This window comes from Geospiza fortis, unplaced genomic scaffold (assembly GCF_000277835.1).
Source record: "Geospiza fortis unplaced genomic scaffold, GeoFor_1.0 scaffold408, whole genome shotgun sequence".
NCBI lineage: Eukaryota > Metazoa > Chordata > Aves > Passeriformes > Thraupidae > Geospiza > Geospiza fortis.
The window spans coordinates 900,702-922,953 of record NW_005054330.1 but is presented as its reverse complement, the minus strand read 5'-3'; the positions used below and the strand labels follow the sequence as shown (position 1 = coordinate 922,953).

The 22,252-nt window shown below is 49.0% G+C and overlaps 1 protein-coding gene across 3 annotated transcripts in view; it reads left to right on the top strand.

Moving 5' to 3' along the window:
• The window catches only part of TTC28 (tetratricopeptide repeat domain 28), a 102,616-nt gene extending 82,010 nt beyond the window's left edge, over positions 1 to 20,606 (top strand). For 2 of the 3 annotated variants that reach the window (XM_031057416.1, XM_031057418.1), the window contains 11 exons: positions 1,226 to 1,366; positions 4,483 to 4,627; positions 5,519 to 5,698; positions 6,721 to 7,441; positions 9,120 to 9,244; positions 10,285 to 10,516; positions 10,929 to 11,005; positions 13,034 to 13,057; positions 13,861 to 13,990; positions 14,516 to 14,623; positions 15,097 to 20,606. In XM_031057416.1, the coding sequence (XP_030913276.1) occupies positions 1,226 to 1,366; positions 4,483 to 4,627; positions 5,519 to 5,698; positions 6,721 to 7,441; positions 9,120 to 9,244; positions 10,285 to 10,516; positions 10,929 to 11,005; positions 13,034 to 13,057; positions 13,861 to 13,990; positions 14,516 to 14,623; positions 15,097 to 16,724 (3,511 nt within the window). In that variant the 3' untranslated portion in view covers positions 16,725 to 20,606. The remainder of the gene's footprint in view (positions 1 to 1,225; positions 1,367 to 4,482; positions 4,628 to 5,518; positions 5,699 to 6,720; positions 7,442 to 9,119; positions 9,245 to 10,284; positions 10,517 to 10,928; positions 11,006 to 13,033; positions 13,058 to 13,860; positions 13,991 to 14,515; positions 14,624 to 15,096) is intronic. The other variant, XM_031057417.1, reaches the window with a different exon arrangement.
• The last annotated feature ends 1,646 nt before the right edge of the window (positions 20,607 to 22,252 follow it).

Genomic DNA, 22,252 nt, shown 5'->3' with positions numbered 1-22,252 from the left:
TTTTCCCCTTATGTTGTTTTTTTTTTAATCCCCCGTCTGTGGTTCAGCTGTCCCCATTTCAATGTTCATGAAGTGATTGGCTTTTGTCAGGGCTTACCAGGCTGTAAATCATATTGACCAGGAAATTCACTCACAAGAGATCCATGATCCATACAGCAGCAGAGATACAGCTCTGGTTGCCTGCACAAGTACAGGTTGTGTGTTCATTTAATTCCTGTGCTCTTTGTTGGGAAACATGCCCTTGAGGAGAGGCTTCAAGCTGTCAGGAACCCAAAAAAGAAGCAGAAATGGGATGCAAGGAGGCTTCATCAGGTAGCATCCTTATCTTAAGTGAACAAATTCCAAGGTTTGTGATGTGCCATTGTTGTGGTTTAGGAATGGTACTCCCCAGTTTGGTTCTCCCACTGAGGCTCTCCAAATCCCAGTACTGCTTGCTTGCTTCCTCCCCCTCTCTCCCTCCTGGTGGCTGGAGAAGAGAATTGGAGGCACAAAAGGTGAAGATCGTGGGTTGAGATAAGAACAATTTATTGGAAATAAACAATGAGACAAGGAAACAAACAGTAACAGCAACAACATTAACAAAAAAAGTGTACAAAATAGAGAGAAAGATTCACAAGCAAAATGCTCACTGAGCCCAACCCAGCCCACCATGAGCACCCCAACTGCACTGAGAAAATTTAGATATTAATGTCAGGAGACTGGGAATTCAGAATTGTTGGGCTGTTTCTCTATATTGCTGCTGCACTTGTGGCATTGATAGAGTAAATCTTTGTGTGCTTTCCTTCTTTGTGTAACAGGAGTGGCAGCACAGCTCCCTCTGCTATGTGAAGGAAGTATGTGGAGCTTGAAGTTAGCTGTGGAGATTTGGAAAGGATGTGCTCACACGTGTTCTTAGGCAGATAAGGGTTGAGCTGGTGTTTCCTGCAGACTCAGCTTTTCAGTGTTGTGCTGCAGCTTTAGAAATCCCTGCCTGCAGTACACAGAAAGGGTCCTGCACTCCCACCTGCATGTGCCACTCACTAAACCTTGAGGAATGCCAGAAGGGAAGGAAATGGGGCTGGGACTGTCTTATATGCCTGACAAAAGGCAAGCCAGGGAAGATTTGGCATTAGTTTGGTTGAGCTTCTGTTTAAAAAACATTTCTGCTCAGACTGGCCAAGCATTTGTCATCAAGCTGTTGCTCCTTCTTGCATCAGTGACCCTTCATCTCACTGTTTCCCCCCAGAGCCTGTGCTAGCAGCGAGACAGAGAGTGAAGCTGGGGATATCATGGACCAGCAGTTTGAGGAGATGAATAACAAGCTGAACTCAATGACTGATCCAACTGGCTTCCTGAGGATGGTCAGCAGGAACAACCTATTGAACAGGTGAGAATGCAGCACTGCTGTGGGGATCAGCAAGCAGGAGATGTCTGGGTGATGGGCCTCTCTCTAAACTGCAAGTTTAGGTGCAGCCAGTGCTTGAGGGGAGAGCCAGCAAGGACTGGTCCCCATTGTAACTGATGATTGTCCAGAGGAAAAGCTGTTCTGAATTTGCTCTTCTCCTGGCCAAGGGCTGATTTTGAGACTCCAAGCAATTGTTTTCTCCCTGCTGTGTGTGAGATGTAGAGCTTGGAGGTCTCTCCTGCACACTTGTTATGGAAATACATGTTTCTGTTGATGTCAAGTGTTGTACCAATTAGGTGGGAATATGCCGCATTTCCAGAGTTACAGGATTGCACTAGCTGCAAATCTCCACTCATTTTCTGCCTCTTACAACTTGTTCTCAGCCTTTCACATGACTGTGCTGATTAGGGCTTAAGGCAACCATTTGGAAAGAAAATTGAGGACAGAATTTTTCCAGTGTGGCTGCATGATGCAACCCAGGGTTTCTGACTGGATCTGTGCTTGATTGTGGTTTATGAGCACAGGACACCCTAGGCCTTTCTCAGCTGGAAAAGAAAATATGATCAGCCTGGAGTGTTGTGAGCCACCATTGGAGCTTGTGAACTGTTACAGCATCCCCACAGAACTGGGAGCTGCCTGCTGGCACCAGCAACTGGCCTGGTTTTCTTTTCAGAATCCACAAGCATATCTGTTCAAGCTGCTGCACTGATGAAGGACTATGAGTACTTGCTAGTTTTGGATCACACAGGAAGATCCCCAGAACTGCTGAGATATTTTGCTATTTTATCAGGCTTAGAAAGAGAGGAGATTGTCCTGGTTACAGGGGGAAGTAGGATGTGATTCTGTTCCAGGGAATGCTAATCTTCAGGAACACTACCGTGGCCAGCCATGCCACATCTGTCTTTCTGCTTCACAGGAGCCACATACATTACTTTGAATCCAGACCTGGGAGCTTAGCTCAGGTGTCTTGTCAAGTCAGTAGTTTGCAGCTCTTAGGAACAGCCCAGGGATGGGGCATCCTGCAGCTTTGTATGTGTCAAGGCCCTGATGTGGATTTAGGGCTGCATCTTTAGCAAGAGTCTCTTTGAGGAAGGCTTGGTGGGTATCCAGCTTCCTGAGGCTGTCAGACCCCTGCAGCACCAGCCTAACTTCCAGCCCCCTCCCAATGGCTGTGCTTGGCCATGGGGAGTATTTAACTTGTCCAAAATCCTAATTAGTGCTAAGGCAGGAGCAGCTCTGTGCTGGTTCTGGGATGAACTCCCCCTTCTGCCTGGGCCCAGCCACTCATCCTCAGCAGGCAGAGCCAGCACCTGTGAGGCTGCTGGGCAGCCAGGTCACTCTGAGCCTGTTCTCTGAGGCTTTGCTTTGTTCCTGCATCCCCAAGACAAAGGCAGGGAGCAGAGCTAAGCCCTGCCTGTTTGTGCTGTTTCTCTGCTTGCTGCAGGCTAGGCTGCCTGTACAAAGGGTTATAAATCAGCAGCACTGCAGAGTCTGAGCAGAGGCTTCCAAATGAGAGATTTCACTGTTCAGACATCAGGGAATCCTCTGCATTGCAAGAGCAAGGTGCAAATCATCAGTGCACCTTTTGTTGGCTTCTTTGGGAGGAAAGGATGGGCTGGCCAGGGCTCCTGGTCAGCTCCACTTGCCACAAGAGATCTGTCCATCCTCCCCTGTGGATTTGCTCACTCTTTGTGTACACACACACACACAGAGGCAAGAGATGTGAGAGATTTATGGTGCTTCCTTGGATTGGTTCTCATAAAAAGCAATCTGAGTGGTGAAGAAATAAATCCAGAGCTGCTTGGCTGGGAAGCCCAAGATGCAGGAGGGCTTTGCTGATTGGAGTAATGAAGCCTCTATTCCCTGCAGTAAATGAGTGTGTGACAATGGCTGAACATGGGCTGTGGGGCTGGCAAGTGCTGCCTGATGGCAACAATCCTGCCTCATCAGGGAGGATTGGGGCACAGGGTCCTGGAAAACACTGGATATCCCTGCACAGATTTTCTTTCCTGATCTGATGTAAAAATCTGTGCTTCATAAAGCTGAACCCTGCAGTCGGGTGCTGCAGTGAAGTGTGGCAGATGGGTGTGTGGGGAGCCTGTGCTGATCCCCTGTTGCACAGATCCCCCAGATGAGTTTCCAGCAGCTCTAGGTAGCAGCAGGAGCAGCATACTCGTACTGTCACTGGAATCTCTGGGTTGGAGAGCATGGACAGTCAGACACCAGGCTTCTGTTGGCATTCTGAGGTTATTCCTCGTATTGCCCATAAGATGGAAATTCCTTGTGGGTGGTAAGAGCATTTTTTTCTTCAGAGAGCTATAGGTTTTAGGCATGATGTGAGCTGGGTCAGAAGGCTGGGGAGCGAAAGAGAGGGAAAAATGCAATTTCTGAATCTGTGTGTTGGTATGTATCAGAAATGGCTGGAGTATGTCCCAGGCCTCCCTACCTTTCCTTTGAGATCCACCTGCTAAAATGTTTTGGGAAGTTACCCTTGCCACATAAAATGGTCCCAAGCCAAGGATAACATTTCTGTGGAGCACAGCTGCTGGACCAGTGAGCCCAGATTGGGGCAACTTCATTTCCTCAGCAGAGCAGACACTTGTGGCTGCTGATGCCAGGAGATCACGTGCAGAGCTCTGTGGGACTATCAGAAATGGGCACCAGGTGTTGCTCAGCAGTGGCAGAAGTGCAGAATTTTGATGTCTCGTGGTTTGCCTGTTGTCACATTTCCTCTGGTATCACCAGGTTAGTTGGTGCTCAGCCCAAGTGCAGATCCTCCTGTGGCTGTGGTCAGTTGTCAGTGGGTCTCATGCCTGCCTGCACACAGCTGCTGCCCATAGGTGTGCAGGAGCAGCTGGGAACAGCACTTGAGGCACTGGAGTGTGGAGAGAAACTCCGCACAATGTCGTGTGCTGTCTGCAGCTGATCCATCCTGCCATTAATGTCACTGCTCACTGAGGTGTGAAGCTGAATGGGAGACTGAAGTCCTCCCATGAAGCATCTTAGAGAGCAGAGTGCCCTGGGTGACAGGGTCACTGTCAGAAGTCAGGGCAGCTCAGATTCCTGCAGCTAACCTCTCCCTTGGCTTTTGCCCACAGGAGCTGTCAGAGCATGACCAGCCTGTTCAGCAGTACCATGTCTCCTGTTAAGGATGGAACATCATCACTTCCAAGGAGACAGACTTCTTTTAGCAAGCCCCCACTCCGTGCTCTCTACGACTTACTGATAGGACCCATGGAAGGAGTAAGGCTTTGCACAGACACCAAAACCCTCTCAGTGTGGGAAAGCAAGAACAAACAGCTTGGGGCTGGTTTCTGAAGGGTGGTATTTTCACAGAACAGTCTGGGGTGGAAGGGGTCTTAGGAACCATCTAGAGACAAAGATCTAGTCCTGCATACTTTCTTTTTTTTTTTTTTTGTGGGCTGCCAGTGTTTAAGCTGGAGCAAATTGCAGTGCCTTGAAGTAAAGCTTTCCTGGAGTGAAAACAAATTGTTTTTATGATACACTAGATGAATAAATTTCCACAGTTAGATGGGACCAGGAGCAGTTGCCACATTTTGTGCCCAGCTGCATGTTCCCTATTGACTGATCTCTCTGCTTCACTTCCATCCATAAGCTGCTTCCTGGTTAGATCTTTTGGTGACTCTGGCTTGATGATGATGTCAAGTGTCTGGAAGTGCAGGCCATGGACAAATCTGTTTGAGATGGTTTGCTCTTCAGAAGAAATGGCTTTTTAAAAATTCAGTATCAGAAAGAATATTCTCTGACAAAGGAAAGATGATGACAATACTGAAAGACATAGGTGGTGGGGGTTAGCCAGTATTTCAGGCTGGAGCAGAAGGAGCTGCAGAACCAGGGTGAGGCTGGGCCCCACGTGGGCTGAGGCCAGGATGATGACCCAGAACAGACAGGTCAATGCCCTCAGTGCTCCCTTGTCCCTGGGGAACTGGCTGGGCACAGGTGAGCAGCAGTCCAGCTGCACAGGACGTGCTCATGTGTCACACAGAGCGTGGTTCTGGTGTGGGTGTTTCCAAACTGACACGTGGTCACAGCAGAGCCTGATGCTTGGGAAATGCAGGCAGGGACATGGGTGCAATGAAAGGGCCAAACTAATTCTCTGCTCTTTCTTTTCAGGGTTTGATGCATTCCAGTGGGCCTGTGGGCCGCCACCGCCAGCTGGTCCTGGTTCTGGAGGGAGAGCTGTACCTCATTCCCTTTGCTCTGCTGAAGGGCAGCTCCTCCAACGAGTACCTCTACGAGCGCTTCAGCCTCATTGCAGTGCCCTCCATCCAGTCACTGAACCCCAGCTCCAAGGTCTGACACTGCTTATGAAACCTCTCCTGGGGGTGCAGGTCCTGGTACATGCTCACAAAGCAGCAGCTCTGTCCTGCTGTGCCAGACACAGCAACAGAAACCACAACCAGGCCACCCTGGGTCTGAGGAGCACGCTGAGCACCACAGCTCTGAAGTAGGTTCTGATGTAGTTCCTGCAGCACTCAATCACAGCCCCAGGCATGCCAGGAAGGACAAGGGGACTGGATCTTTTGGAGATCCTCCTCTAAAGGATTGCATGTGCTGGGTGTGGAACTACATGGCAGACTACAGAGATGTAGGTGTCTGTGATCTGTGCTGAGCTTCCTTGCCAAGCTGACTGTCCTGTCACATTGCTGGTATGTTCACCTCCATTTTAGCATTCTGAGTGGGGAAGGCCACTGATGTCTCAGGACACCAAAGCTATGAGGGAAAGCAAATCCCACAGGTGAATCCTGCAGCAGTATCTTCCTGCTGGGGTTTGGCAGCATTTCTAATGCTCAGGTCTCTGGGAGAATGCACCAAATCACATTTGCTCTTGCTGGGCAGTGTTTTGTGGCACATCTTGGTTTGCCCTGGGTTAAGCACAGTCAGTGGAACAGCAGAAGGGTCTGAATCTTGTCAGCATTACTGCTATTCCATTCAGCATCAGCTGTGTGCAGCACCTGCTGCTGGCAGTGCTGACACTGATCTTGGAAATACAGATATGAGGAACTGCTTAGTGAGTGACTGCAGGTGCTGTTCCAGGAATGTGAGAACCTGGAATCTTCTTTATGTTTTTAGCTCTGTTGCAGCCCTCAAAGGGACCTGGGCTATATCTGTGATCTGGGAATAGAAGTCTTGACCAGACTCAAACAGAGGTGTTCCTTGGAATAGTTAAACAGAAGAAACTAAGGAAATGCACTCTTCCTGTAATTATGACAACCAGACTTATGTTTAGAGCCAAAGGGACAGGATATTTTATTTCCAGCACCATAAAGACCAGGTCTTTGAACCCCATTTTCTCTTTCTCTTTCTCTCTGTAGTCCCATGTGAGGAAGAATACTCCTGCTTACTCCAGTTCTACCTCAATGGCAGCTGTGATAGGAAATCCCAAGCTCCCTTCAGCAGTTATGGACAGGTGGCTCTGGGGACCTATGCCCTCTGCAGAAGAGGAAGCCTATATGGTATCTGAGTTACTTGGCTGCCAGCCCTTAGTTGGCAGCTCATCAACAAAAGAGAGAGTCATGAGTGCCCTGACTCAGGCAGAATGTGTCCATTTCGCAACCCACGTCTCCTGGAAACTGGCTGCTTTGGTCCTGACACCCAACACTGACAGCAACCCAGCCAGCAGCAAGAGCTCCTTTGGGAACCCCTACACAATCCCAGAGTCTCTTAGGATGCAGGATGATGCCAGTGATGTGGAGAGCATCTCAGACTGCCCTCCTCTCCAGGAGTTCCTGCTTACAGCGGCTGATGTGCTGGATCTGCGTCTTCCTGTCAAGCTGGTGGTTCTTGGCTCTTACCAAGAGTCCAACAGCAAAGTCACTTCTGATGGAGTCATTGGCTTGACAAGAGCATTCCTGGCTGCTGGGGCTCAGTGTGTCCTTGTGTCACTCTGGCCCATTCCTGTGGCTGCTTCCAAAATGTTTGTGCACGCCTTCTACTCCTCTCTCTTAAACGGGATGAAAGCCAGCGCAGCCCTGGGAGAAGCAATGAAAACTGTGCAGAGCAGCAAGCAGTTCTCCCACCCAGCCAACTGGGCAGGTAGGAAGTCTTCTTCTGGACAAATCAGATGGGTTTCTAACTAGGGAGCTGCCAAACTATGTGAGCTAAGCAAGGAGCAGTGCTGGCAGGTAATTGGGAGCAGTGTGTGCCTTGTGCTTTCCCGGAATTCAGCCCCTGTGTCTCAGACTGTGATTCAGCTGAGTGTGGCTGAATGTCAGTGTCACAGGACTCATCAGCATTTCACTGGGCACAGTAGGTGGGTATGGATTGGGTATAATTAGAAGCAGTTGTGAGGTGAAGTGTTTCATGACTGGAAAGAAATAAAGTGCAGTACAGCAACTCCTTCTCTATGTTTGAAATCTCCAGGCTCACATTTCCTGTGTCCATGGGATGCAGTCAGCTGGAGCACACATACAGACTTTTTAATGGCAAATTTAGTGACACTTCAACAGGAGGCAGGAAAAGTGCTGCTAGAAGCAGCAGCAAGTAGCTGTGATTTTTGTGACATAAACCTTGTAGGGCTTATTCCTTTGGTCCTTTTAGGAGAAAGGTTTCCCTTGCTTCCATTGGGAATGTCTCAGCAGTATCAGCTCCTTGTGCAGTACTGGTGCTTGCTCCCTCTCAATTAGATCTGTACTTTGAGATATGGAATGACAAAGTCTTGGGAGTTCAGCAGTGCTGTGACAGGAATATGTGCAGATAAACTAATTTTTCTTCCTGGCATGAGGCCTGGTTTTTGAAAGCTGCAGGCATTCCCCAAATTGATTTTTGCACCAGCAGCAGAAGCATGTTCTTTAGCTCAGGAAACTGTGGTGAATATGGCTCTGGTGTGAACTGCATATGGCTGGAGGAGTGGGAACTTGTTAAAATGAGTCAGGCTGACAGTGATTTCAGGCATGTTGTCCAGCATCAGGATGTGGTTCAGGTAGCACCAGCTGTGAGCTGAGTTCAGGTTACGATCCACAGTTCAGTTGGGATTTTATTTTCCTTCCAAGATTTTTCTGTCTCAAAAGAAAAGAGCACTAAAAAGCCCCAAAAGTGACCACTTCCTAGGCAGAAGAGAACAAGTGTGGACATGGTGCTTGGCATTGCCAGCAAGCAGAGGCTTTCAGCTGCTCAGGCTGGCTGAGCTCTGCCCCTTCCATGGCACTGTGCAAGTTCATCCCACACAGTCCCTGACTTCCACTGCTGACCCTTGGCACTGGGTCTTGGACAGAGCAGCAGAGCCAGGAGCAGCTGCATCCTCACTGCATGAATGAGAAGGGAAATGTAGAGCTCCTTGTGCTGGCATCTGGGGTGTCTGGCACTGAATGGGGCATGAGCCAGGACAGGTTTCTGACCAGGACAGTGAAAACTTTCCATGTTCACAGTTCTGTTTTACGACCACTGTTGGCATGTGTTGATTTCTGCGGCTGCAGAGGAGACCTGGAGCATGCCTGGACAAGTTTAGCTGCAATCCAGTGGTTTTCTGCTTGCTTGAACAGCAAGACGCTATTGATTTAATAGCAGGGGACAGTAAGAAATATCTAGAAACTTTCTGGAAGTTCAGTCTGCATGACTGGGCAGGGAGTAGGCAGCAGCTCTGCGAAAAGAATGTCCCTGTGCAGGGTACAGTGAACCACCATTCACTGGTCTGAGGGCAGAGGACATCTGTGTCTGGTTTGAGCATTTTCCATAACAACAGGAGGTTGACTGTCTCTCATTCTGAATCCTGCAGGCTTCATGCTTATTGGGAGTGATATGAAGCTGAACAGCCCTTCTTCACTGGTAGGACAGGCCCTGACTGAGATCCTGCAGCACCCTGACAGGGCCCGGGATGCTCTGCGTGTTCTCCTTCATCTGGTAAGGGAGAGGAAGTGCTGTCACAGCCACGAGTGTCACCACAGCCCACCCAGTCCTGAGACACCCTCACCTGAGGGCAGGAGTGGAGCCATGAGTGGAACAGCCACTGCCTGATGTGCAGCCACTCCCACTTGAAAAAATATCTATATACACCTTCATCCCCCCTCCCCTGCCATGATGTATCCTCTTGCAAAACTCTGGGTCAGTGTGGAAAGACTTGGACACCTAAGGAAGTGTTCAGTGCAAAAAGAGGCAAAGTAAGCAAAATCTTAGATTGTATTGTGACAGAATCTTCCCCAGACCCATCTGGTTTGCATTAGCTGTTGAATTGGGTTTCTGCTTAAGGGGTAAGCATTGGGATTAATTGTTTATACAGGGAAATAGCTCTGAACATGGCAGTCATGGAAACACAGAGCACAGTCACTGTTGTCTCTGTGTGTTTGGAAGATAAGAGGCCCTTCTGTCCCCATCTGTGCCACCAGTCTGTCCTGGGGAACAGTGGGACTGGAGCCAACTGCCAGGTGGCTGCAGTGATCACTCATGACTTCTAATACTTTTCTTCCCAATGCATCATCTGTGGTCTCACAGGAGTGTGAAGTATCCATAGAATAATGGAAACCTGTGAATATTGCTGGTCTTCCCAGTTGCTGGGTTTTGTGGACACTCATCTCTCTTTCCTGTTTGCTGTGTGGCTGCAGGCTCTTTGTCTGGTAATAAGCAGCCTGGAACCCCAAGGTGAATCATCTTTAGGGAGAAATGCAGCTGCCAGGCTTACAGGAAACTATCCCAGACAAACTGCTACTTCATTTCTTGTGGCGTTATTGTTCCCAGCGTCCCAGAGAATATTGACACTCATCACTGTGATGTTGCAGCTGTGAAAGCTGAGTTCCTGGAGCTTTTCTTTCCAAGGCACTAATGTCCTCTTGTGTGAGACAGGCCAGGATCAATCTTGGATCTGCTGTCTCCCAGCCTGCTGTTCCAGTAAAAAGAAGCAGTCAGTAGCAGCATCTTGTACAATAAGGTGTTTTATTTCCTCACAGGTGGAGAAATCACTGCAGCGAATCCAGAACGGGCAGCACAACTCCATGTACACCTCCCAGCAGAGTGTGGAGAATAAAGTTGGTGGCATTCCAGGCTGGCAGGCACTCCTCACAGCAGTGGGATTTCGGTTGGACCCACCAGCCAGTGGCCTCCCAGCAGCAGTGTTCTTCCCAACCTCAGACCCTGGGGACAGGCTGCAGCAGTGCAGCACCACCATCCAGTCCCTCCTAGGTGAGAGGAGGCAGCTGTGGGCCCTGGCCAGGCAGACATCAGCCTTTCACACTTTTCTGTCATGTCAGCATGTGAAACTGGGATATTTTACATCAATGAAATCAATGTATCTGGGAAGAAGTTCTAAAAGTAGATGTTAACTGAAAGTTTTGCCACAGATGAGAATCATTTGCTGCTGGGTCGAGTAAGCATGAGGTGACTGTTCCTCTCTCCCAGCTCTCAGACAGGAGACCTGTCATCAGATGCAAAATGGGAAGACCTTTTGCTTTCTGGAAATTGCTGCTGCTTCCAGAGCTGTCCAGTGATGTGGGGGAGAGGTTTTAGCAATTAGCCAAGTGTGTGTTCTGTTGAGGCTTGTTGCATTTCTTGCAGTCAAGAAACAGATACAGATGTTTCTGCTGATGTTTTTCAGGTTTGCCTAACCCTGCACTTCAGGCACTTTGTAAACTTATCACAGCTTCAGAAACAGGAGAGCAGCTTATCAACAGGGTGAGTTGGGGGGTTTTCCTCCTGTACCATGTTCCAAATGGCTCTTCCTAGGTCAGTAAATTCAGAAATATGCTGAATGGTTGATGCCCTGGTTTATCAACCCAGAGCTTGCTAGGAGACTTGAGGGTTGAAATTCTAAACTTGCCTGTTTGTGTGAATGAAAGTGTGTCCAGAAGGAAAATATGCAGGTGGGTTACTGGGCTGCATGGCCCTGGGACTCCCTGTTCAGTGACAAGTGAAGACATGATCCCTCCAGCAGTGTGGGGGAATTGAGTAGCAGATTCCTAATCCTGTTTGGCCATCCTGCCTAGGCCCACGTTGGCTGCTCATTGCCCACTGTATTTACTGAAGTCCCAAGGTTTGGTTGACTTTGGACAAGGCAAGGTCTGTCAGAAAACTCCCTGAGCCTGTGCTGCTCCTGTGTGTGCTCACAGCTCCAGGGAAGGGATTTCTGGTCTCTAGGAGAAGGGCAGTGCTACCTGTGGTGATGGGACTTCACCCTGCTCCCCTCAGCCTCCTTCACACTCTCCCCTCTCCTGTCTCTGGAGCATGCCTAGCCTGACCTGACCTTTCTCTGTGCCACCAGCCTGGCTGCTTCCCATTCCATGGTTCTTGCTGTCCTGAGTGCTCCTCTGATGAGGTTTCTCTTCATCATTTGCTTGCTTTAGTACATGGACACACTCACACAGGCAATTGGCCTGTATCTCACTGTCTTTCCCTTTTCCCCATGCAGAAACATCCCAGGCAATGCTGTGATGGGGAGCTGGGATTGGTTCTGTGTGGTGTCAGGCTGCCCTTGCTTTGGTCACACGGAGTCTGCATAAAAAGCCAGAGAAGAGCCCCAGCCTCTCTGTGACCTGCTGAGCAGCTCTGGCAGCCCACTGGGATGACTCTGCTCCAAGGAAAGGGTTCCTGTTAGGATCCTGTTAGGATCTGCAGCAGAGTTTGAGATGTTTGAGATGTTTCCAGTGTCCTTGGTGGTGTTTTGCCTCTTGCCTTGGCTCTCCTCAGTGCCTGAGATGTGTCTCAGGTTAAGTTCAGGGTTATCTCCCTCATGGCCACCCAAGGGACGCCAGGTCCACGGGGTGTGAAGAGGACAGTACAACATTCCCATGGCTCAAAATGTCTTAGAGTGCTAATGAGGTGGCTTCATGATTGCTGCCCTGCCTCAGATAATTAAATTACCCAAGGTAATTACCAAACAAAAGACACACTCACCCTTTCCTCGCTGCCCCACAGAGTAAATACTGGCAGGGATATTGCAAGTTTTCTTCCATAGCCCAGACCCCTGGCAGAACTCCCTTTTGCACCAGTTTATCCTGTTACATGTTGGTTTTCAGCAGCTCTCCCCTTCATTGTGGTTATTGCTGTTTTCCTCTCCTGCCTCTTGGCAGTTCATGGTGTGAGCAGCTGGGGCTCTGCTGTCCCAGAGGAAAGCAGACTTTGTTCCAGACAGAAGCAGGAGCTCAGACATTGCAGTCACTGGGTGCTGCTGGTTGGTTTTCCTCCCAGCACCACAGGGGAGTGAGTGCTCTTGGCATTAGTGAAGCAGCAAGGTGGGAGCCTGAGCAGCTGCACTGGACAGAAAATGCTTATTTTGAGTGCAAAAGAGAAGGCAGGAGCCACCAAAGAGAGAACTTCAGACTACTGCATGTACAAGGAAAAGTCAGGGATTTCTGCTTACACTGAGCACCAGTTCTGTGTCCCAGAGGAAACAAGAGAAGGGCTGGTTTATGTTCAGCCTCCTGCCAGAGTGTGGGTTGGCCGCAGTGTCTGCCTGCTAAGTGTCTGAGCTGTCATGAGCTGGGCACTCCCAGATTCCAGCTGCCTGTTCCCATGCTGTTGGATTCCCAGCTCAGGCCATTCCCATTGCTCCCTTCTTTCTCTGGACAGAGCATCTTGGCAGTCAGGGTGCTGGCTTGGCCATGGATGTGTCCCTGCAAGGTTCCTCAGCACAGGCACTTTGTAGCACAGAGTAACCCATGTTCTTTTCTCCTCTTTTCCTTTCTTGTTGCCTGCTGCCCGAAGGCTGTTAGAAATGTGGTGGGAATGGTGAGTATGATGTGCAGGGGGGGACACTGAGGTGCAGGGTGCAGTGCAGGGGTCACTGCACACCCTGCCCTGTGCTGCACCCTCTCTGCACCCTCTCTCAGGCCTGGGATTTGCTTCACACAGCTACTGTGGAAAAAGGCCTGTGTAAGCTTTTGTGGGTTGTGAGAGATGGGTGGTCCTGAGGTTAGCTGGTTCCTGATTAATGGCTTTCCATCCTTGCTGCCCTGGCTGTGTTGGTGAATTACACGGGATCCTGGCATCTTAATTTGTGTCAGATCTTCATAAACACATTTTCTCTCTAGCTTGCTACTCCTGTCCCTTGGGCACAGTTGAGAAACTTCTTTCCTGGAGGCCATGGAGATATTAGGAAAGTCTTCCATGGTTTCATATGACTTGTTCTGCCCAGTTAATGAGTTTCTTAGGATTTGCATAAGGAGTATGGCTCAGTCATGGAATGGGCTTTAGTAAACTTCTGTGAGCAGCCCCAGAGTATCTCTTTCCTTTTCTTTCCCCTCACAGATGTTCCTGCTGTGCTTCCTTCTTGCTCAGTTTCCACTGGCCACCCCCCAGCCCTCACTCCTGGTCTGTCCCTGCCTTTGCTGCTGTTCCAGGCTGTCTGATGTTGCTGTCCCTGAACTGTCCTTCTTCCCAGACCTTCCCATCTCACTGCTCTGTTCAGGAGCTGCAGCTGAACTGGGTGTCCAGGGAAGGGGTGTGCAGAGGGCATTGCTTTATCAGTGGCTGTAGGAGAAGCAGTGATGTGACTTGTAAGGGATGGCTAATGTCTGTATTGCTGTCTTCAGCTGCATCAAGTCCTGGTTCAACTTCAAGCAGGAGAAAAGGAGCAAGATTTCCCCTCTGCACCAATCCAGGTCTCCATCAGTGTCCAGCTCTGGAGGCTGCCTGGCTGTCATGAGTTTCTGGCAGCTCTAGGTAGGAAAACACTTCTTTCTGTTGTCTCTCTAAACCCATTGCAGGTGTCTCATGTGGGGTTTGAAACACTGATAAGATTCACAGCTTTACATTTGTCTGCCCCCTGCAGCTCAGCTTGCATTTGCCAAATTCCAAGGTCTGTGCTCTTCAGCTCTATTTCTGTGGAATTAATAATAAATTAATAATAAATTGTTTGGCATGTAGAACATTGTCCCCTGAGATGTGTTTGGTATATAATTTCCTGACAACTCCAAGTAATTTGCAGCTACAGAAGACTTGACAGGAGTGATTTGTTAATGAGTGTGTGTGCTCCCAGTCCAGCACCACAAAGCTCCCAGCACCTGGAGAAGGTGTGCTAAACAGTAAAAAATAACAGACAACAAACTGCACATGAGAGGTGAAGTCATCCTTCCGAGGGTGCTGCAGGCTGTCATACCTCTCTGTTCTGTGTTATAAATGAGACTTACTCTTATTTGAGACAGAGGGTCTGTCAGCTGTAATTTTCTGTTCCATGTCCCACTACAGGTTTTGACCTTTGTGAAGTTGGCCAAGAGGAGGTCATTCTGAAAACTGGGAAACAAGCTACCAGGAGGACCATGCACTTTGCTCTACAATCCTTGCTGGCACTTTTTGGTAAAGCTGCTCAGTGTGTTTTTGCTCTTGTGTCATCTGATGATTTGATCAGAATGGCTTCTGCTGAAATCTCACACTTGCATCATTGCAGAGGTCACACATGTGTCACACAGACCAGATGTGATACAGAGACTGGAGTAAATGTTATTTTTGTATGGGAAAGACTTGTCTGAGCAAAAGCTGGAGATAGAGTCCAGCGACTGGAGGACAAATAATTCATTCTTTGTGTTGAGATATAAAATAATAATGAACTGACAGCTTCCATTTAGGATACTTGGACAGAGGTTCTTGCCTGGGCTGTGCACTTCTTTTTCCTTACCTAAGTAGTAGCTGGATGTTCTGAGGTAGCACAGAGCCTGAGGGCATGTTCTGTAGCATTTTCTCTTAATTCTGCTAAATGTTACCTGGTTTTATTTGATTTTATGCTGTATCTAGGGGCATGTTTGTACTTCGTGTTTTTTTTTCCTTTTCAGATTCTACAGAACTGCCCAAGCGCCTTAGCCTGGACAGTTCCTCATCACTGGAGTCACTGGCTTCTGCTCAGTCTGTTTCCAACCCTGTACCCCAGTATCAAAACCCTCCATTCTCTCCTACCTGTCCAGACAGCCTTGCCTCAGATGCCATTTCTGTGTACAGCCTGAGCTCCATTGCTTCTTCCATGAGCTTTGTTTCCAAGCCAGAGAACATGCTGGATGGGGCAGGACACAGAGGGAGGCAGGATTATGAGAGGCCCAAGAATATCTATCCACACAGGTCTGTGGCCCAGAGCCAGCTGTCACCACAAGCCACTGCAGCCAGCAAAGATGAGGAAGAGTATGAAGGTTTCTCTATCATCAGCAATGAGCCTTTGGCCAGTTACCAAGAAAACGTAAAACCAAGATTTTCCCCTGATCACAAACAGCCCAAAACTAGTCAGAATGGAGGCATTAAAGCATCCATCAACTCCAAAGGGAGCATAAGTACTCCAAATTCTCCTGTTAAAATGACTCTCATCCCCAGCCCAAATTCACCTTTCCAAAAAGTTGGGAAACTTGCAAGCTCTGATACTGGGGAATCTGACCAGTCTAGCACTGAGACTGACAGCACCGTCAAATCCCAGGAGGACAGTAATCCAAAGCTTGATCCACAAGAGTTGGCCCAAAAAATTCTGGAGGAAACTCAGAGTCACCTCATTGCTGTTGAACGCCTTCAGAGAAGCAGCAGCAGCCAGATCAGCAAGAGCAGCAGCTCTGAGGATGGAGCTCCCAGCCCCGGTGGCGTGTCCGCCTTCCGCTCCTCGGAGACCAGCGCCTTCAGCCGCCCGCTCAGCTCCAGCCACAGGAACCAGGCTTCTTCACCTCTTGCAATCAAACCAAAGCCTCCAACAAGGAGCTCGTCCCTTCAGAAGGTGAGCTCTGGCTATAACAGCCCCACCACATCAGAGATGTCAAACAGAGAAGGCACGGGTCAGTACAGTGGGCAGCCATCTCCGAGTTGTGACTCACATGGGTCCTTAACTGAGCAGCCTCCCTTTAAACTCAAGTATCCCAGCTCTCCTTATAGTGCTCACATTTCTAAATCACCCAGAAATATCTCTCCGAGCTCAGGGCATCAGTCTCCTGGTGGCAGCACTCCATCTCCTGCTCTTTCCTATTCCTCAGCTGGTTCTGCTCGCTCAAGCCCAGCTGATGCCCCAGACATTGACAAATTAAAATTGGCTGCCATCGATGAAAAAGTGCAAGCAATTCACAACTTAAAGATGTTCTGGCAAAGCACTCCCCACCACTCCACTGGTCCAATAAAGATTCTCCGAGGAGCTCCTGGAACAATGACTTCTAAGAAAGATGTCCTCAGCTTGCTCAATTTATCACCACGGCACAGCAAAGAAGAAAGTGCAGAGAAGCTGGAACTGAAGGACCTGTCTATTGGGCAACACCTTGCTGCTTCACCACAGAAGATCCCTCCAAATGGACACAGATGCCCTGAAACCACAAATTCCATGACATCAGCTCATTCCTCACCTGGCAACACTCTGGGAGCCGTGCGTCCCCTGAGGCTGCCAGCTGGGAACGGGTATAAATTTTTGTCACCAGGAAGATTTTTCCCTTCCTCCAAATGTTGAAATATCCCGAGTACCAGCTGATGACTTAGAGTCTTGTTGAAGTATTTGCTTCTGCCCACTTGCCTTTACCAAAACAGAACCAGTATCTAAGCAGCCGTGGCCATGCCCTCAGCTGGCAGTGCCCAGGGATGGGACAGGCTGGCCTGCTGTCACTGTGGGGGCACATGGCCTCACACACATGGGGGGTTTTTGTTTCCCTTATCAGGACCTTGGCCAGATTCACCTGATAACAGATTCTTTGTAGTATTCAGTATTTGCAGCAGCAGGTGCAAAGCATCTGGTTGTCTGCTCATTAAACACTGGCTTTTAAGCCACCTCCTTGTATTTCTTAACCAGAAGTTTTACAGCTGGCTTTTTGTACAGAAATAACACATATCAGGGGTTGGAGAGGAAAGGGAGAGGAAGCAGAATATTCCTGTGTACCACAAAGAACATAGGTACAGGTCTCTGCCTGGAGAAAGATGAGCCATTTACTCGACTGCTTTCAAAGGCTGACAGAGGAGAAGACCACATGCTTCTAGATACCTCTGCCAGGTTGGCCAAACCAGAAACTGCTGTCAGTAAAACTCCATAGCAGCAGGATCTGGCAGTACTGGTGCATCATTTAGAGACTGGTGAAACAAAGACAAGAGGAGAGAGGTGCCCCGTTCTAAAATCTGCATCTCAGGTAACTTTTTTGGAGGGAAAGCCCTCCAATGAGACTTTGCTGGTTGGTCTGCTCAAAGGAAATGTTTGGGGCTTAACCAACCAGGTGAGCCTGTGTGTGAGGTAATGAGTGTGTGTCAGAGAGACAAGTTCTGGTTTTATTGAGTGCTCTGGTCTCTCTGGCACACCACATTGTGAAAGTGAACTTTTTATCCTGGCAAGTTTTAGGCAGTACTTACCTCTCCGTCTGCTCAGTGAGCACAGAAAAGGATAGCAGATGCTGCAGCCCAGAACATTATTTTGCAGTTCCAGAGCAGGCAAGAATGTGACATCAGTGTGTGTGATTCAGACATCACCAGGCCAAAAAAATCTCTCCCTGATCCTGCTAAATCATTGCCAGGGCTCAGCACAGGCAGGTCTGGGAACCTTTTCCCTGCTGTGGGGGCAGGTTTCCTTTGGAGCAGGTGTGGAAACAAGTTTCATTTGGAGCAGGTGTGCCAGTGTTGGTGCAGCTGGAGGCAGAAGGCGAGGCAGCAAGCGGAGGGGCTGGATGCAGAACCTGAGTGCCCTCTGACATGAGGAGGAGAAGGGACCAAGAGCACCCCCAGGGCGACACAACCAGTCAGCTTCTCTAGGCTAGATGGGGTTTAGGAGCTGGGGCAGGCTGGAGATGGTTTCTAGGTGGCTGTGGAATGCAGTGCTGTGATCGGGATCCCAGTGATGGTTTGCATGCACTGAAGCCGTGGGGTGCAGCAGCATTGACCCCACCATGTGAGCTCAGATCCACACAAGGTATTCCCAGGCTGAGAAGTCAGAGCACTGTATCACCAAGGGTTTGGTGTCTATTCTGCACTCCCAGAACTGGCTGAGTGACTGAAGGCTAATCACTTCACCTCTCCGTGCCTCATCTTCCCTTTCTGTCTAAATGGGGATAGTAAATACTTACCTACCTACCTCACAGAGGTGTTGTGAGGCTGAATTCATTAGGCCCTGAGTTTTAGCTGGATCTGAAGTCAACTTCCAGTCTTGCAGCTGGATGGAGAGTGCAGGCAGCTCTGTGGACGTACCAGAGTACGTTGCTGATGCAGAGAATTGTACTTAGCATGGCTGGATGCTCTTGTTGTAAATGTGGATCTGATAATTTGTGATTTTCTTAGGGATCTTGGAGGAAAAGCATGATAGCAGGGCAGAGAATTCAGTTCTGATATGGAAACATGAGAATGCTTAGGCTCAGCTTACTCACAGGCATGATCAGATGTGTGCTGTGAGAATATTCTGGAGTCTGCTGGTTTCAGGAGAATTGTTTTCCTTTTCATTGTGGCAAGAAATGAACACAAGCACTAAAGGCAAAGGATAATACTGGGCTGGGTTGTTACAGCCAGCTAACAAGGGAGGGGAGATCACCAGAGTTTTCAGTGCAGAGAGGAGGAGTAGTTACCTACTCATACACAATGTAGCAGAACAGTTGAGTCAATCTGTTCAACTCATTATGGTGCAAGTTATTTGTCTGTACATGACATCTTCCTGTGATGGTTTGGTGCTAAACATCACCTTCGTGTCATTTGGCAGGAGAAATTAGAATAGTGGGCCAAAATGAGTCAGCACAGCGTCTGCCCCTTGTGGAGACAGAGATGCTGTTGATCATGCCACTTGCTGTGGTCACAGGACTGCTGAGAGACTTCATGTGACCTGCTCTGTTCCTAACCAGCATAAACTTTTTGAAACGACATCCCAGGAACACCCAGGATGGAAGTGGGCAGCTTTTTGTTTATAGCAACAGCAAATACTCCCTGTAGTGCTGCATAACACGCCAGAAATAAGCCTCTTTGTTGTAGTTTACTTCCATAACTAAAGGATCTTTTAACCTGTAGAAATTCTATGCTGCCATTTTGTTACAACCCATTTCTGTGCTCCAGCAGGTTTCATGCTGGCTTAAAGCTTTCAGACAGAGCTAAATCGGGGTGGGGGGTGTGGGGAGTGGTTCTTCTGTTGTTGTTTTTGAGGAGGGGGGAGCATTAGAAGCAGGGAAGGGTTCAGATGTAGAGAAAGTTCAGTATTTGGAGAATTTGATGTTGTATAAATATGGAAGGTGAGTGTCACTAGAACAAGTCTTTTGGGAAATAGGTCTCCGTTGACTTGGCACAGGTCACTTCCATTGGCTTGCCAGGAGCCATGAAATGCATGCTTACTCGTGGCTGGGAGACACTGCACACACCTTGTCCCTCACTCCTCCACCTCCTGAATGAGAAACAACCCCTTTGTGAGGAAAGAAAAAAAAAGAGTTTTATCAGGTTTGCCCAATTCGTGGAGAAATTCAGGAATTGAAAATCACATGTTCTCCATTTGCTGTTAGAATTCCTTCTGTGGGTTTAATGCATTTGTCGTTGTTGTATTTGTGCATGGTACAAGTGACAACACTGCGTAATACAGTGAGCAATAACAATTAGGTATTAACCACTTCCACATTAAACCTGCCACATGCAACCGTTCCCCAAGGCCACAGAATGTTTTGGTTTTGCCCTGTACGTTTTACTGTGTGAGATTTGAGATTTTTTTATTGACTGTCTTTAGCTCCAACTAAATGGGAACAGTAAACAACCCCAGTGATCAAAATCTAGTTTAATTTGATTTTGTTGGTTAGCCTGTACCTCTGGCCTGACATTGGTTTTCCTTCTGTTTAATCATACCTTACTGAAATAAGGAAAAAAGCATTGAGGGGGTGCTACACCCATGCATATCACTCTAGGCCATATTTTCTTTCATGAGGGCAAGCTCATTCTGTGAACATCTCTTCCAAGTTGCAGAACAGATCCAGGGGCACAGAGGTGTCTGAGAATCTGTTAGGAAGCATTGGTAGTTTCAGCTGGATGGTGATGATGGATTTGAGCAGTTTTGGGTTCTTTGCATTGCCATGCTGCCCAGCAGGGCTGCACTCTGTGTGGCACTGGTCCCCTCAGCTGCAGAAGAGCACAGTGACCCAGAGAGGAGGATGCTCAGCAGAGGCTTCCCAGCAGCAGCCCTTCAGCACTCGCTCTCCCTACGTGCAGTGTTAGCCATGTTTGGCCTCTATGGACTTTCTTTGTAAATTAAAACTCTGTTTCCAGACAGCATTAAACTTTTTATATTATGAAATTTACCATGTAAAAAGATTTTCATATTTTTATTGAAATTGCTAAGGCATTTGGCCTTTTCTTCTTTGTGATTTCAGTGTCTATTAAAGCATGAGTTCTCTCAGTGCCTCAGTCTCTTAATCTGGAAGGATTTGGGGATGGGTGATTGTTGGCTCTCTGCTCTCTGCCCACACCCAGCTCCCCTGTGTCAGTGTCCTGTGGCAGAGTGGGGCTGAAACTCAGGGCAGCTCTCCTCAGCTCCCTCTGGAACTTCCCTCCTCTTTTTGTGCAGTGCAGTGTTCCTGTCACCATTGCTCACTGGAAATTGCTTTTCCTCCTCCTGGCAGGTGGTGGGAGCACCAGTATTTACTTTTATCGCTTGTAGCAGAGGACTGGAAGGGCTGGGAGGAGCTCTGAGGGTCGTGAGAGTGCTAAAGGGAGGAGAGAGTCCCCCCATACTGATGCCAGCTGAAACTGGATAAGTTAAATCCTTGTGCCCCCAGGTGAAAGATACCCTTGTACTGCAGGGAAGTGTTGGAGACACATGAAACTGAACCCACAGAGTTGTTCTGGGGCTGCAGCCTGCACACTCAGAGCAGCCAGGGGCCAGTGCAGTGCTGGTTGTGCCACAGGCTGAGCCTGGGCTGGAGCCTTGCCATGAGCAGCAGCTCCTGGGGCAGCGTTCCCTCCTCCAGAGGGGCTGTGCTGGAGTGGGCTCAAGTGGTTTGTGTGTGCCAGGCCTGGGCTCAGCAGGATGTGGCTGCTTGTGACACTGGTGTGTGGCAGGATGCAGCTGTAAACAGAGGCTTTGGGCACTAAGCAAACACCACACAAATGTTGTCCATATGGGGAAGGAGCAGCAGCAGGGCCTGCATGCTGCCAGCGTTCTGAAAAACCAAATAAAGGAAAATCCTGAATGCTTGGGGAAACTGATTTACAGCCCTGATCTCTGCTGCTCCTCATGGCCAGAGCCAGGGCAGGCCTGAGTCACCACTCAAGGACTTCCATGGAAGAGAAGCAGAGAAAAGAATGATGAAAACAATTCTGATCTCATTTGCTGCTCCTGTGTTTGTGAACATGTGGAATGTGTTGGAAGATTATTTACCTGAAGGAATTTGGTAACTGGATTCTGCTGAGGATTGTTTTGTGGTATTCACACCCCCCAACCACGAGCCTCTGTAGAACTTGTCCCTGTCACACTGCCCTGCACTGGCCGGTATCACACCCCTGAGGTACCACTGCAATTTCTCTCCTCCAGGTTTCTCACAAGGGCTCGTCCACCTGGGGCTGATTTCAGCCTTCTTTCAATGTTTCTGAGCTTTCAGACCTGCAGACTCCCTTTAAATTGTAATTTTTAGCGCCAGCTGAAGGTGAAAGCCCCAGCCCGGCTGAACCTTGTTCGGTTGTCAGGTCATTAATCCCTGTCCTTCCGCGACTGCGATGGAGGCGAAAAGAAATGGTTTCACAAGGGGGCGGCATTGACCGCGGAAACCGAGGCTGTACGGATTTTCTGTGGTTTCATTCGTGTGGCAACACAGGGGCAGCCCAGAGTTAACTGCGATTCGCGGGTTTTTGCTGGAAGCAGATTGTAAAAGTGTAAAAGGGGATTTGAGTGTGCCAGAGGCAGCGGAGCGGGTGGGCAGCGGCACAGCGCCAGGGGCGGTGTCGCCAGGGCAGCGGAGCCGGTGTGACAGCGGAGCCGTGCCCCCGAAATTCACCGACACTGCAGCTCCTCACGTCCCGCACGCTGCGGGTGGCCCCATCCGGCAACGG